The 16,257-nt window shown below is 60.9% G+C and overlaps 1 protein-coding gene across 2 annotated transcripts in view; it reads right to left on the bottom strand.

Annotated features, from left to right (window-relative positions):
- Positions 1–16,257, bottom strand: part of LOC116948542 (unconventional myosin-X-like) — an 81,122-nt gene that overhangs the window by 20,656 nt on the left and 44,209 nt on the right. The window contains exons 11-29 of one of the 2 annotated variants that reach the window (XM_076071640.1): positions 15,615–15,733; positions 14,703–14,849; positions 14,024–14,124; positions 12,534–12,600; positions 12,179–12,271; positions 11,572–11,640; positions 10,943–11,025; positions 10,319–10,436; positions 9,085–9,165; positions 7,434–7,558; positions 6,318–6,432; positions 5,386–5,492; positions 4,778–4,981; positions 4,305–4,344; positions 3,752–4,024; positions 3,436–3,615; positions 2,662–2,866; positions 1,926–2,090; positions 794–1,071 (exon numbers count right to left, since the gene is read on the bottom strand). In XM_076071640.1, the coding sequence (XP_075927755.1) occupies positions 794–1,071; positions 1,926–2,090; positions 2,662–2,866; positions 3,436–3,615; positions 3,752–4,024; positions 4,305–4,344; positions 4,778–4,981; positions 5,386–5,492; positions 6,318–6,432; positions 7,434–7,558; positions 9,085–9,165; positions 10,319–10,436; positions 10,943–11,025; positions 11,572–11,640; positions 12,179–12,271; positions 12,534–12,600; positions 14,024–14,124; positions 14,703–14,849; positions 15,615–15,733 (2,570 nt within the window). The remainder of the gene's footprint in view (positions 1–793; positions 1,072–1,925; positions 2,091–2,661; positions 2,867–3,435; positions 3,616–3,751; positions 4,025–4,304; positions 4,345–4,777; positions 4,982–5,385; positions 5,493–6,317; positions 6,433–7,433; positions 7,559–9,084; positions 9,166–10,318; positions 10,437–10,942; positions 11,026–11,571; positions 11,641–12,178; positions 12,272–12,533; positions 12,601–14,023; positions 14,125–14,702; positions 14,850–15,614; positions 15,734–16,257) is intronic. The other variant, XM_076071641.1, reaches the window with a different exon arrangement.

The raw sequence follows: 16,257 nt of genomic DNA, 5'->3' as shown, positions 1-16,257 counted from the left end.
TACGGTGCGGTGAGCGGTGCAACGTGTGTGAAAGCACGGTGCGGTGAGCGGTGCAACGTGTGTGTGATGTACAGTGCGGTGAGCGGTGCAACGTGTGTGTGATGTACAGTGCGGTGAGCGGTGCAACGTGTGTGTGATGTACAGTGCGATGAGCGGTGCAACGTGTGTGTGATGTACGGTGCGGTGAGCGGTGCAACGTGTGTGTGATGTACGGTGCGGTGAGCGGTGCAACGTGTGTGTGATGTACGGTGCGGTGAGCGGTGCAACGTGTGTGAAAGCACGGTGCGGTGAGCGGTGCATCGTGTGTGTGATGTACAGTGCGGTGAGCGGTGCAACGTGTGTGTGATGTAGGGTGCGGTGAGCGGTGCAACGTGTGTGTGATGTACGATGCGGTGCACGGTGCATCGTGTGTGTGATGTACAGTGCGGTGAGCGGTGCAACGTGTGTGTGATGTAGGGTGCGGTGAGCGGTGCAACGTGTGTGTGATGTACGGTGCGGTGAGCGGTGCATCGTGTGTGTGATGTACGGTGCGGTGAGCGGTGCATCGTGTGTGTGATGTACGGTGCGGTGAGCGGTGCAACGTGTGTGTGATGTAGGGTGCGGTGAGCGGTGCAACGTGTGTGTGATGTAGGGTGCGGTGAGCGGTGCAACGTGTGTGTGATGTACAGTGCGGTGAGCGGTGCAACGTGTGTGTGATGTACGGTGCGGTGCACGGTGCAACGTGTGTGTGATGTACGGTGCGGTGCACGGTGCATCGTGTGTGTGAAAGCACGGTGCGCGGTGCGGCGCTCACGGAGGAGGTGCGCCCCTCGGAGAGCGAGCGGTAGGTCCCCGAGCTGGCGTACGTCCCCAGCGAGAGCCGCGACTCCCCGGACGCCGAGTGCTGGCGCGCGTGCGCCGCCCGGCCCGCGCACGCGCGCCGCATCGACACCGCCCCCCCGCCGCGGGCGGCCCGGCCCCCGCTGCCCTCGTCGCCCTCGTCGTCCTCCTCCTCGAAGTCGAGCTCCTCTGCCTCCCCGCCGGCCGGCCTCACCTCGTCCGCCCAGATCTCCGAGCAGCGGCCGGCCGAGGCTGCTCGCGGCCACGGAGAGGAGTCGGGGGGGGGGGGGGTTAGCGACTGGTAACTCGTCACGCGGCACCACCCCACCACTGTACTCTACTACCCTGTGTAGCCTGAACAGGATGTTGCGGCAAGTGCTGTTAGCGAGCAGCACCTGTGAAGGCCGGCACGGCACCTGAGGGGGAAGGGGGGAGGGGTGGCCAGCACCCCGCCTGACATCACACCAGGTATTCATATTTGAGGCTCAGTCGACCTATTTGAGGCCCAGGACTGGTTCAGATAATCGTCACTGGTGTTGGCCGTGAGCGGGAACCAAACTCTGCTCGCAACACTCGCGCCTGCGACACGCCGCCCCAAACCGAAGCACCCGACATAAACCAGACTATTGGCCACGCCGCTCCACACAATTCAACATCAACGGTGCACCGCACCAGTGACCAACGCACACCACGCCGCTCGCTCGACACGACACGCGCCGAGAGCCAAGCCACCCACGCGCTGCACCGCTCCACAAGAGCGGCATCGGAGTTGTGCCCAAGGGGAAGAGCCGGAGCCGGGCGGAGGACCTTAGAGGCCGGCTCCCAACTTTGGCAATAACCACAACGAGAGAAACGAGCTCCACCGAATTCAAGCTCCACCAAATTCATCGAGGTGAACGGGCACAGGCCATGCGCTGAAGCCAATGGGCCGGAGGGGGCGGGGGGGTCCCCCCAGGCTATGATATAAAAAATACATCTGGGCATCGGCGCTTTGAATCGCCGCGCCGCTTAAGCGAGCGTCCCTCGTCCGCTATTCCTCGCACTAATGCCACTGCCCAGGCTGCATTCCCTCGCTGGGAGCTGACATTCCACCCCCCCCCGCTCACTTGGAGGCGTCGGGTCGGGAGGGCCGGGCGCGGCGAGCTGAGCGGGCCAAGCGGCAGTGGGGAGCAGGTACAAAGCCCCGTCTGCCTCGGAGGACCCCCCGCTGGCACGCTGACCCCCGGCGCTCGGCTCGCCCTGACCCCCCCGCTCACTGGGGTTTGGAGAATCTGGGGTAGACGGAAAGCGAAGAGCGTCGCTCACCCAGAGCTCCCCATCCGGCGGCGCTAACTACGGCTCGCCGGAAACGCTTGGAAACGCACGAGAATTACCTCTCAGAACCCGGACTCACTCGCCGGAGTGACCCCCTGCTACGCCCGCTCGTCAGCGTCCGCCACTCGCCACCGTTAACGCCGCCGTCATCACCGCCCGGTGGCCGCCACTAACGCTGCCACCACTACCGGCGCAACATCGTCGTCGTCATTGCACGCAGAGGTCACAGCAAGGTCACGTGGATATAAAAAGTCGGAGGTCGGAGTCGAAACGAGGGCATGTAGACATGCAGAGGTCAAGTTGAGGTCACGTGGTATCGCTAAAGGTGATGTCGAGGTCAAGTAGAGTTCACGAGGAGCTTATGTAAAATTGGTGCAGAGATCACATGGGGAGGGGGGGTGTCATGCGAAGGTCATAGAGGACTCACGTAGGGAGGGGACTTATGGAGGTCATATGGAGGTCATGTAGGGGTCAAGAACAGGTCACGTGGAAGTCGCATACGAGTTCACGTTGAGCGGTGTGGCTGACCTTTGAACCCGTCGTCGCCGGCAACGAAGCCCTCGTCCTCCTCGTCGTGGGGGGCGGGGGGGAAGGGGTCGAGGAAGCGGGGGGGCTTGGCGGGGGGCGGCCCGTCCCCGAGTTCGTAGAGGCCGAGCTCCATCACAAACTCCCGTGCCGCCTGCAAGGCCTCCAGCTCCAGACGCTCCAGCTCCTCTTCCTCCCCACCCGCGCACTGGCAACCATCGCCGCGGCAACAGCGACCGCGACGACGGACGCCGCCGCAGAAACAACAACCGTTGCCCCGGTGAGAATCACCGCGGCGATAAGACTCAGCCATAGCAACAATCACCAGCGACACGAACGTGTACGGCCGTTTTGCCAATCCACTGCTGGATGAGGGTCTCCCCCTCATGCCGTACGGATAATAGGGGATGTTTGACCATACTTCCCCACACTGGTCAGTGTGGGTTGGTTAAGGCGTGGAGTATAGACATCCGACCACAGCAGAGCACAACAACATCACTTGCTGCGCTGCACTCTGCTGCCCACAACGTAGCTCAACAGCAGTCCGCAGCACCTGTTTGTTTGCACGGCGGTCGGCCACACAACAACTATCCAGGCTCAAATTGCTTCGCTTCCGAGGTGTCGATTTCGTCACCAGCAGTGAGATGGAGCTCCAGTGAAAATCACTGATGTTAGCCCTGTCACCAAGGTCACGGTGAAGCGCGCCGACCGCTACGCTACCTCTCCCCGCATACAAAGACAAAGCCACGCAGCCAATAAGTTGCCGATGTCCCCTACCTGGGGTTCTGGCTGGAGGTCGGCCTGGCTGAGCAGGGCGGGTGGCGGGGGCAGCTCCATGGTTGCCACTTCAGCTTGGCTGCCCCCTACACCGCGGGCAGCTGGGCATTCTGGGAGTGCCGCCACCTCCGGCGGCTCCTGCGGCTCCCCTCCTTCGTCCTGGGCGCCCGGCTTCGCAGGCTAACGGGGTTATCATGAACACCGCATGAGCGCTACATTCACTCCACTCGTATTTTGAGGTGTGAGTGTGCGCGCGTGCGTATGTGTTTGTCCATGTATGTGGGTACGTCCGTGCGCGCGTGTGTCTGCGCCGCACCGTGTGCGCCGCCCCGTGCTGGCTGCGGATCAGCTGGAGCTGCTCACGGCCGTCGCGGCTGAGCCCGGCCTCACGCTCACGCTGCTCCCGCTGCAGCCGGGCGATCTGGCGCTCCAGGAGCAGGATCTCCCGCAGGCCGCCCCCACCGGGGTCACCACCGGGGTCACCACCGGGCTCCGTCTCCTCCGCCGGCGAACCACGCGCCGCCGCCGCCGCTGCCGCCGCCGCCGCCGCCGCCTCCTCCTCCAGCAGCAAACGCGTCTCCAGCTCCCTCTGCAATATGGCGAGCGACGACATAGCCCACCGCTGCCACCGTCAGCACACACACGGCCTTCACCTACACCACAACTACCACCACCGTCTAAATACGGCGGTGGCGGTCTTCATATCCATCACCATCGCCGTCTACCGTCATTGTTCATCGTACCCCACCAACACACAAATTATCGCAGCCATAGCCACCAACTCTTCATCAATATCAACGTTCTAGTTATTGAGAACCCCCCTCCCCACCCCGTGAACCCCCCCCCCCCCATTCCAGTCACCCTCTCACCCGCTTGGCCGCCTCCTCTCTCTCCAGTCGCTCCCTCTCCCTGCGCGACACAAGCAGATCGACAATCAGCAGCAGCACGCGTACAGCGACAGTGTAGTGGGGTTAGCACTCTTCGCTGGTTGGCTAGTTGGGTAGCGGTGGGGCTAGCGCGAGTCGCTGGTGCTAGGGGAAGCCACTTGCGTTGCGATGGCTAACAAGGTCCTCCAGCAAGCTGCTGCACCGCACGTTCTATATCAACATGATTTAAACAGCTTGTTCAATCTCGTATTTCTGTGTCGCATCACCGCCCCTTGCCACACCATCACACCTAACCACACCTGGCCACACCATCACACCTCGCCACCCCTAGCCACACCACCACACCTCGCCACCCCTAGCCACACCACCACACCTCGCCACCCCTAGCCACGCTGCCGCCCCCGGCCACGCCGGCCGCCGCCGCCGCCGCTGCTGCGGGCCAACGCGGCGCTCACCTGTCCTGGCGCTCCTTCTCCTCGGCCCGGATCCGCCGCTCGTGCCGCAGGGCGGCGCAGCGCCTCCTCGCCAGCGCCCCCCGCCGGAGACGCTGGGCGGTGAGCGCCGCGCGGCGCCAGCGCAGGAAGCGCACGCGGCACAGGCGCCCGCGCAGCCAGCGCTGCAGGAGCAGCACGCCGGCGCGCACCGCCATGTAACGACGCCTGTGCCACGCGACACGCGAAACGCACCGAGGCAAAGATAAAGATCCCCCCCCGCCCCCACGTATGGCCTGCAACAGACTGTCGGGGGCAAGGTGCTGTCAGCGAGCACCTATTGATAAGGCTGACGAGGCACACGAGAGAGCGGGTGGTCAGCGCCGCGCCCCGGCTGATGTTCACACACCGCATTAGGGTACTCGTTTAATGCTGAGCCGACCTAGGCAAGGCCCAGGACTGGTTCACACGTGTGCTAACCGGTGTGCGCGTGGGCGTGTGTGCGTGCGTACGTGCGTGCGTGCGTGTGTATGTGTGCGTGCGTGTGTGTATGTGTGTGTGTACGTGTGTGTGCAAGTGCGTGTGTGTGTGTACGTGTGTGCAAGTGCGTGTGTACATTCGTGTGTGCGTACCGGGCAAGTAGGCCGCGTGCGTGAGCTTGGATGGCGATGGCCGCGCGTGTGAACGCCGCGTCGCGCTCCGTCTCCAGCCGCAGCTCCAGGCTCTCGCGCAGGAACACCTGCAACACGGGCAGCGTGGGCAGCACTATCAACATGGGCAGCGCGGGCAGCACTATCAACATGGGCAGCGCGGGCAGCGCGGGCAGCACTATCAACATGGGCAGCGCGGGCAGCGCGGGCAGCACTATCAACATGGGCAGCGCGGGCAGCGCGGGCAGCACTATCAACATGGGCAGCGCGGGCAGCACTATCAACATGGGCAGCGCGGGCAGCACTATCAACATGGGCAGCGCGGGCAGCGCGGGCAGCACAGGCATCACCATCAACATGAGCAGCACTGTCAACATATGCGTGTTGGCACAGTGCTGGTGCACCTGTCAGCCATCTCGATCAGTCAACCCGTGGCACCTGGGTCCGTTCCGCGACCTCCTGCCAGCGGGTGCTTGACACATCACGTGGCCTTAAAGTGCACCTAGCTTGGCACAGGTGCCGTGGTGACATCACCGCCACTTAGTGGCGACATCACCGCCACTTAGTGGCGAATGGCGGTTATTGTTGTTTGTTTGTACGTGTGTACGTATGTGCGTATGTGTTCCTCAACAGCCTGCTAAGGCTTTGCGGGGGATCTTTGTCTATGTATGTGTGTCTACGTGTGTGTACATGTGTGTATGTGTGTACGTGTGTGTGTGTACGTGTGTGTGCATGTACGTGTGTGTACATGTGTGCATATGTGTATGCGCATGTGTACACGTGTGTCCATGTGCGTTCGTACGTGTTTGTTCATACGTATGCGTGCGTGTGTGTACACGTGTGTGTGTGCGCACGCGTGTATGTACACGTGTGTGTGTGTGCGCATGCGTGTGCTGTTGGCTGCGTGCCCGTGCCTTAGTCTTGCCGAGCTGCCACAGCGTGCGCGTGGGGTCAAAGGTTGCGAGCAGCCCCTCGCAGCGAGCGCGCTCATTGTCCGGCAGAGACATCGGGCGGCAGAGTGCGGCGTACCTAGGCAGGCAAAGACAAAGATCCCCCGTGTAGCCCACACAGACCGTTGGTGCAAGTGCAGTTAGGCAGCACCCATAAAGGCCGACGCGGCACATGAGTGGGGTGCTGTGGATAGCCCCACGCTCGGCCGCCTTTTTCCCCCCCGTGGCGATGTTTACCACCGCCCTATTTACTCATTTAAGTCCAAGTCGACCTAGGAAAGACCACAGCACTTGTTCAGATAACCGCCGCTGATATTGTCCGCGAGCGAGTATCGAACTCGGGTCGCCAGGTCCGTAGCCCAGCACGCTAACCGCTACACCGCCGCTCCCCACAAACATTAACACAGCACATATACACTGACACGCACACATACACACCGGCACGCACGCACAGACATAGCACATACACACCGACACACGCACATATACACACAAAGATAAAGATCCCCCGTATAGCCTCAACAGACTGTAGGGGCAAGTGCTGTTAGCGAGCACCTATGAAGGCCGGAACGGTACACGAGGGGGTGGGTGGCCAGCACCACGCCCGACCGCCTTTGTCTCCCTAGTGGCGATATTTACACACCGCACCAGGTACTCATTTGAGGCTGAGTCGACCTAGGGGAGGCCCGGGACCGGTTCAGATAATCGTCACTGGTGTTGGCCGTGAGCGGGAATCGAACCCGGGTGGCCAGGTTCATAGCGCAGCGCACTAACCACTACACTATCACACCGGCACGCACGCACAGACATAGCACATACACACCGACACACGCACATATACACACGCACACTGAGACACAGCGCATACGCACGGACACGCACACACACGAACGTGAGTGTATGTTTACGTGAGTGTGTGTACATTGGAGTGTGTGTACGTGTGTGCGTGTACGTGCGAGTGTGTGTACATGCGAGCGTGTGTACATGCGAGCGTGTGTGTTTGATGAGTGTGTGTACATGCGAGTGTGTGCGTGCGTGCGGGCACGTGTAAGTTCGAGTGTGTGCGCGTGCGAGCGTTACCGGCCGGTGAAGTCGAGGAAGCGCCGGCGCACGGGGAAGCCGGAGCGGCGGATGCGCACCGTGTGGAGCATCCCCGAGTAGCGTAGCTGGTTCAGCACCAGAGTGGGCTCGAAGCGCGCCGACATCTACCTCGCACAACAACAACAACAACAACCACCACGCTAAACAACGAATCACACTAAACAAGTAAACACAACCACAACAGCGCACGCACAACGCTTACGCGATTGCCAGCGCTTCTTAGGGGACGAGCGCCGAGTCTCGGCGCCCAGCTGAGTGCAGGGGGCTCGCTTGCTGCACCGCTGTGCCCAGCTTGCTCTGCCACACCCAGCGCTCTCAAGACATCCCTACTCTCTCCTCCGCTCTCCTCTCTCCTCCCGTTTCCCTCCCCCCCCCCCCCCCTTTCTCCTCCTCTCTCCTCCCCCACTCTCCTCCTCCTCCTCCTCCTCCACCGGCAGCCCAGCATCCCCGTGTCTCCGTGTCTCCGTGTCTCCCCCGAGCCTCCCGTGTCTTCTCCGCCCCTCCACACCCTCCCTGTCCCCGTGTCCCCGAGTTTCCGCATCGCTGTACAACTTGCGTCTCTGCGTCCCTCCGTCACTTCTCTTCTCCCTGCAACTTGTGTCACCGTGTCCCCAGGTCGCCTCGCTCCCGCGTAATCACGTTCTTCTCCGTGCCCCCCCTCTCGTCCTTGTGTAACTGTGTCTTCGTGGCCCTGCGTCCCCACGTCCCCCGTGGGCAGGGGGGTTGGGGGTGGGGGAATCACGCTGTGGTTGCACGGGCCCTCGTCCAGTGCTTGTCAATCACCCGTTGTTGTTTAACCGCCCAAGGGGCACAAAGGGTGCTCGCTTTCCCCGGCTCCCGGAGCCTCGCGGGCCGAGCCACGTGGAGCACGAACGCCAACGCGGAGCCCCGACTACAGACGCTCCCTTCAGCCGTCCGCAAAGAGGGGGTCCCTTGTGCCCGGCGCCGGAAGTACCGCCGCCCCCCACCCGGCACGGACGGCGCATCGCTCCCGGCACGGCGACGCGAGTATCGAGCTGCTCGCGACGGTGACCCGTCACCCTTGGCGTCGACGACCCCCGACCCGAGAACACGGATGACCCGAAACCCGCGAACACAGGAGGTCCTTGAGTAACGACCGGACCGGGGAATCCTGATGCTTGACGATGCCCGCCGCTCACTTCCGGCGCGACGCGACGGGGTGAGGGTGCAGGCGAACGAGCGTGGCCGCGCGTGGGCGAGTGCAAGGCAGCGCCGTGGACTGCGAGCGTACGACAGAGTGCGAGCGTGAGATGGCCTGAGCGAGTGTGAGCGTACGGGAGGAAGAAAGAGCTCCTGTGATGAGCGAGCGTGGGTGTACGAGAGTGAGCAAGTGAGCGCCGGCGAGTGACGCTTAGTGCGAGCGAGCGAGTGTTATTGAGCGTGAGCGTGCGAGCATGCGAACGAGCGCGCGAGTGTGAGAATCCAACCGAGTGCGAGTGGAGATGAATGAGTGTGCGAGTGAGTGACAATGAGACTGAAAGTGCGAGGTTGTGAGTGTGTGTCAGGTCGTGAGCGCGTGTGGGTGAGTGAGCGATTGTATGCCCGCAAAACCTTTTGGGCGTCTGCTAAGCGAACGCGACTGTGAGCGTGCACCAGTGAGTGTGCGTACCTTGTCACCGTTGGGCTTGATGCAGCGCACAAAGTATGGGTTGGAGGAGCTCAGAGATGACATGAGAGCGTGCAGAGAGTCCTGCCACCACAAAGACAAAGATCCCCCGTATAGCCTTTAGCACGCTGCTGGGGCGAGTGCTGTTAAGCGAGAGACTGTGAAGGTGGGGACGGCGCACGAGGGGCTGGGTGGCCATCACCACGCCCTGGTCGTCTTCGTCTCCCCGATGCTGATGTTTACACAACATATCGGGTACTGTTTTATGGCTGGGTTAACCTAGGGGGGGCCCAGGACCGATTAATATATTTTTAGCCGACGTTGGCTGTGAGCGGCGATCCAACTCGAGTCACCGGGTCCGTACATCCCGCTGCGCCACCGCTCCCCACACACAACAACAACAACAACTGACGTCACTACGGCTCTTGTGCCAGGCTAAGTGCACTTTTTAAGGCAACGTGAAGAGTCGAAGTCCGTCTGCCAGGAGGAGGCCATGGGATAGACGCAGTTGCCATGGGTCGACTGACTGATACATCTGGCAGATGCACCACCTTTGCCCCCCCTACTGTGCCATCTCGCTACGTGTTAGCCAGCAGACTCTCCTGTCGTTTAGTAAGGGTCGCACCTCTGCCCTCCGCTGCTGTTTGAGGGCGACTGCCTCCAACTGCGCAGTAGCGTCCTTCGTGAGCCTCCTCCATAGAGGCCGATCTTGACACCGCTGGTACCGGTTATCGGCAAGTCCACTCAGCTCCACATCCTATCGTGCCACATCACTCTGTCTCTTCTCTAGCCCGTGCCACGCCCGTTTATCCCCCCTCTATTCGGCTCCCCAAAAAAACAAAGACACACACGCGCACATATCTCATGATGTCCGTGGCAAGGGGCCAGGTGTAGTGGTGGTGGTGGTCGTGGTCGTGGTCGCGCGTGCCAAGGGCCGACTATGTGGTATTGTAACGGCCTTAACAGGTACAGAGTTGTATCGATTGCCATGGCAGATGGCTGGGTGTGACAGATGCCATGCCACGTGGCTTGGAAGCTCTGTTACCATGGCGGGTGGCTGAGAACTGCGCTGTTGTGGCAGGCACCTGGGTGCGAGCGCTACCATGTGGTGGGTGACTGGGTGTAGCGGGTGGTAAGGAGCTGCGTTTGCTGTGGCGAGTGGCACCTGGGTGCGAGCGCTACCATGTGGTGGGTGTAGCGGGTGGTAAGGAGCTGCGTTTGCTGTGGCGAGCGGCACCTTGAACTGCAAGCAGACCGTGGGCTTGCGGTGCCGCGAGTTGAGTTTGAGGGACTCTTCGGGTGCCGCGCGGCCGGAGCTCGACTCCGACTCGAACAACTCGAACACAAAGTCCATCCTGTGGCACCCACGTGCAACAAACGGAGACAAAGATCCCACGTGTAGCCTTAACAGACTGTTGGGGCAAGTGCTGTTAGCGAGCATCCATGAAGGCCGGCACGGCACGCGAGGGAGTGGGTGACCAGCACCACGCTCGGCTGCCTTTGTCTCCCCAGTGGCAAAGTTTACACAGCGCACCAGCTACTCATTTGATGCTGAGTCGACCTGAGAGAGGCCCAGAACCGGTTCAGATCACCGTCGCTGATGTTGGCCATGAGCGTGAACCGAACCCGGGTCGCCGGATCTCGTAGCGCAGTGTGTTAACCACGACGCGACCGCTCCCCCAGACGCGTACGCGCACAGAGGACTGACTGACTCAATCATCACCCACAACTCACCCAAGCTACTCAGCACGTGCCAGGCTGGCTCTCTCTCAGCACTAACAACATCTGTGTGTGATCCACTGCAGGCAGCCGCATGGAGCAGCAGCAGCGTGGCCACCGCCACCACCGCCCGGTTCTGTACCTGCTGTCCAGCACGAGGTTGAGGATGTCCTCACGAAACGTGTCTCTGTTCTTCTCCAGGAAGCCCTCCACGGTGTACAGCACCTGGCATTGGGGCAACATCATGAGCAACAATACCAGCACCAGCAGCAATCAGTACCATCGGCAGCGGCGTCATTAAATATGATGAAAATGCTTCTGGGCATCTGAATAGTTACATTTAGACTTTAAACTTTCGTGACTGCAGGAATTCATATTCTTGGTTCTTTCGATAAAGTCACGTAGATAGAAAACAAAAATCCAAAATTAAAAGCAAAAAATCCATGACGTTTCGATCGCAACACAAGCGGTCTTCTTCAGGTGGATGAAGACCGCTTGTGTTGCGATCGAAACGTGGATTTTTTGCTTTTAATTTTGGATTTGTGTTTTCTATCTACGTGACTTTACCTAAAAAACCAAGAATATAATATCTGCATAGTTGAGAAGCTGGGCAAAGATGGCCACCCACCCCCTCGTGTGCTGTGCCGGCCTTCATAGATACCCGTAAACAGCACTTGCCCCAACACAGTCTGTTAAGGCTTTACACGTGATGTGCTTGCAAGTGTCTGTGTGTGGATGTGTGTCCGTGCGTGTCTGTGCGTGCGTGCGTACCTCTCCGGCATAGTGCTTGATCCCAAACTGGTGGTCGGCCATTCTGGGCTTTACGTAGAAGGAGTTGCTCTGAGTACGACACACACAGACTGGCTCACACCACCGTCTGTACCACCAGCACCAACACCACCACCACCGCTACACACGACACCATCGCCACCATCCCTACCACCAGCACCAACACCACCACCACCACCGCTACACACGGCACCATCGCCACCACCCCTACCACCAGCACCATCGCCACCACCACTACACACAGCAGCATTACGCCTGGATATTTAGAGTTTGCATGTTCTCCGTGGTTGCGTGGATTTTTCCCCAGGTCCTCTGTTTTTTTTTTCCCTCCACACTTAAAAACGTGCGCTCAGACTATTTGGCTGCTGCCGTAAATGTCCACGTGATAAGCCACTCTGTTGAGCTATCATTTGTGGCCAGGTCGCTTCTGAAAACAGAGCTATGTAGTTCAGTGGGGCCCCTTACCTGATAAAATAAATGAAATAGTTGTAGTTTTACAACCACCATCAATACCACCAGCACCAACACCGCCCGTACCATAGGTGGTGAGTGAGTGGTGTGCGCGGGGTGAGCGCGTGGTGAGGCTCACCGCGTGCTCCCCATGGAGCTTGGCGAGCAGCGTGGCGTCCGTGCCCTTGGGGAAGCGGCTCTCCTCGTTCACCAGCGCCAGCAGCCCCAGCTTCTGCGGGGGTCACGGCCGGAGGTGGGTGGGGGATGGGGTTAAAGGTTAAGGGTTGTAGGGGTCAGGGCGATGGCAGGGATGGAGAGGTAAGGTTAGGAAGAAACGTCGCAGCTCAACAGAGGTCACGACCCTGCGTCACGACTTCGATTGTGTAGCGTATCGTCCGTTTACCGTCGCGTTTGTAGAGACGGAGGGTTGAGGGGGGAGGGAGTCAGAGGGTGGGAGGTAGAGACAGGCTGGAGAGCGGGCCCCGGAACCTCACCTTCTCCACCAGGTCGAGGCACTCGCTGTTGTCCGTCCAGTTGATGTCTTCCCATGCAATGCCCTCCCTGCACAGCGAGGACACCATCGCCACCGCTCACTCATTACTACTCACCACTACCACCACTCAACACCCAGTACCACTCACGGCCATCACCACTAACTCACTACCACTCACCACTACCACCACTTGACACCCATTACTACCACCATTCATGACTACCATTACCACCACCACCACGCATTGCTACAACTCTCACTACGATTAACCAACAGCACTGCATGGCTATTCACCACGAAGTGGTGATGAGGTTACCACAGCGCTTGTGCCAGGCTAGGTGCACATTGAGGCCATTTGAAGTGTCGAAGGCTCGCTGACAGGTCATGCAACAGAACCAGGTGCAATGGGTTGACTGACTGAGATGCCTAACTGAGATGACTGGCAGATGCACCACCAGTGCTCCCCACTGTTCCCTCTCCGGCCAAACAGAAGCTGCTTAGGCGTGTCGCGTGCACAAGGCAAGACCCCCCCCCCCACGCATAGGCTTCACAAACTATTGAGTGAGTGGCTGGTAGCGAGTAGCACCCATGAACGCCGGCGGGGCACACGACTGCCAGGATGGGGTAGGTGGCCAGCACCGCGCCTCGTGCACAAAGACCACGCCACGCGCTGTGGTCACGGTGGGGATTGCCGATTGGCGCCCCCTACCGGCAGCACCGGGTCCTGCGCGCACCGACACCAACACTCACGACCACTACCACGCACTACTACTACCACGCACTGCCACTACCACTCACTACCACTACCACGCACTACCACTATCACGCACTACCACTACCACTACCACGCACTACCACTACCACTCACTACCACTACCACGCACTACCACTACCACGCACTACCACTACCACGCACTACCACTCACTACCACTACCACGCACTACCACTACCACTCACTACCATGCAATACCACGACCACGCACGACCACTCACTACCACTCACTACCACGACCACTCACTACCACTCACTACCACTACCACGCACTACCACGCACTACCACTACCACTCACTACCACGCACTACCACTACTGGTGGCGACAGTGCTAGTCGTGGTGACGGTGGAGGCGATGGTGCTGGTTGGTGGTGACGGTGGTGGTGGTGACTGTGGAGGCGATGGTGGTGGAGGCGATGGTGGTGGAGGCGATGGTGCTGGTGGTGGTGACGGTGGTGGTGGTGAGTGTGGAGGCGATGGTGGTGGAGGCGATGGTGGTGGAGGCGATGGTGCTGGTGGTGGTGACGGTGGTGGTGGTGACTGTGGAGGCGATGGTGGTGGAGGCGATGGTGGTGGAGGCGATGGTGCTGGTGGTGGTGACGGTGGTGGCGATGGTGGTGGTGACGATGGAGGCGACGGTGGTGGCGATGGTGCTGGTGGCGGTGGTGGCGATGGTGGTGACAGTGGCGATGGTACTGGTGGTGGCGGTGCTGGGACCTGTTGTACTCTAGCTGCTCCAGTGAAAAGATGTGCGTGTTGAAGTACTCCTGTAGCTTCTCGTTGGCGTAGTTGATGTTGAACTGCTCAAAGCGGTTCACCTACGCCACACGACGGACACGCGGTGGTTTAGAGTGCGGCACCGGGCTGTGCAGTGCATCGCGGTGCCGTATTGTACGGTACGACAGAGCGTACCGCGGCGTGGTCCAGCGCGGCGCTGTGAGGTGTGGCAACACGGCGTGGCTACGGTTAGAAAGCGGAAGTCGCACGTCGTGACGCGCCGCGCAGTTTTCCGTCGATTCAAACGCGCGGGAAACCACGGCCGAGCGCGGTGGGAAGGCAGCCGGAGCCGCCCACAACCGCCCACGCTCTGCGGGGTCCTACACTGGAATGCGTTTCGTCGTCAACCCCACGAATGCGGGAGGAAACCGGCAGCGCGGGGAGAAACCCCACGCGTGCGAGGGGGCAACACCCTATCCCGCGCAGATAGAATGACGGGGGGCCCCGCAATCCATTAACCGCCATCATCCAGGGTACGGCTTCCACCTCGAACCGCCCACGGGAAGGGAGTTTCGCAGAGACGGTGCGCGGCGATCCACCAACCCCCCGCAGCCGAGGCGGTGGAGCGCAGCGACCGCCGCCGCCGCTCGGCAGACGTGCGGCGAACCCGCCCCCGTACCTCGAAGTTCTCGAAGCCGAAGATGTCGAGGATGCCGATGCTGTGGAAGGGCCGCGCTCCGTGCACGCGCGCGTTGATGCGCCGCACGATCCACGAGAAGCAGCGCTCGTACAGAGACATCGCCAGCGAGTCGCGAGAGTCCGCCGCCTGGCGTGGTGTGGGGGTAGGGACAGGGTGGGGGTGGGGGGGGACAGAGTGGGACACAGGCGGACAGAGGCAGCCGCCACCTGTCTGGCGCTGCGTCGGCAAAGTCCGGGAATCGGCATCGTCCGTGTCCTGACCGGAGCGGGAATTGATTTGTGCCGAGACGCGGTGCTGCTGACGTGCGGAGCACCGTCACGTTGGCATGGCGATTCCACACACGCTGTCACCTGCTCGCTCTCCTCACCTCGCTCTCCTCACCCCCTCACCTCCCTCTCCTCACCCCCCTCTCCTCACCTCGCTCTCCTCACCTCCCTCTCCTCACCCCCTCACCTCACCCCCTCACCTCCCTCTCCTCACCTCCCTCTCCTCACCTCTCTCTCCTCACCTCGCTCTCCTCACCCCCCTCTCCTCACCCCCCTCTCCTCACCTCCCTCTCCTCACCCCCCTCTCCTCACCTCCTCACCTCCCTCTCCTCACCTCCCTCTCCTCACCTCGCTCTCCTCACCCCCCTCTCCTCACCCCCCTCTCCTCACCCCCCTCTCCTCACCCCCCTCTCCTCACCTCCCTCTCCTCACCTCTCTCTCCTCACCTCGCTCTCCTCACCCCCCTCTCCTCACCCCCCTCTCCTCACCTCCTCTCCTCACCTCGCTCTCCTCACCCCCCTCTCCTCACCCCCCTCTCCTCACCTCCTCTCCTCACCTCGCTCTCCAGAACCGTCGCCAGTGCTCACCCCATGCCTCTCTCCCCCCTTCCCCCACTTCCTCTCACCTGTGCGATGGTGAGCGGCGTGCTGATCTCCTCTCCACGGAGGGTCATGGACCGCTGGGTCAGCGCCTCGGCCAGCGGCTCCTCGTCCACGCCCAGCAGCTCGGCCGCACGGCACAGAGCTGAACCACAAAGCACCCAGAGAAGCACAACCACCAAGATAACCACAACCACCTGGATAACCACAACCACCAGGATAACCACAACCACCAGCATAACCACAACCACCAGGATAACCACAACCACCAGGATAACCACAACCACCAGGATAACCACAACCACCAAGATAACCACAACCACCAAGATAACCACAACCACCTGGATAACCACAACCACCAGGATAACCACAACCACCAGGATAACCACAACCACCAGGATAACCACAACCGCTTCAACCACCACCACTATGACTACAAGAGTGAACAGTCTACAAACCTCGTAACAAAACATTTGTATCTATTCATCAGGCCTGTAGATAATCACCTGCCCACAGACCCCCACCGTCTCCCCCCCATCACCATCACTGAAGGACACCTGAGCACCCCCCCCCCCCACTGCCCCCCCCCACTGCCCCCCCCCTCACCATCACTGAAGGACACCTGAGCACCCCCCCCCACTGCCCCCCCCCACTGCCCCCCCCCTCACC

Source organism: Petromyzon marinus, chromosome 34 (assembly GCF_048934315.1).
Source record: "Petromyzon marinus isolate PM22_M1 ecotype Great Lakes invasive population chromosome 34, UKy_Petmar_22M1.pri1.0, whole genome shotgun sequence".
Taxonomy (NCBI): Eukaryota; Metazoa; Chordata; class Hyperoartia; order Petromyzontiformes; family Petromyzontidae; genus Petromyzon; species Petromyzon marinus.
Note: the sequence above shows the minus strand (reverse complement) of the source record. Positions and strands in the feature narration are given on the sequence as shown.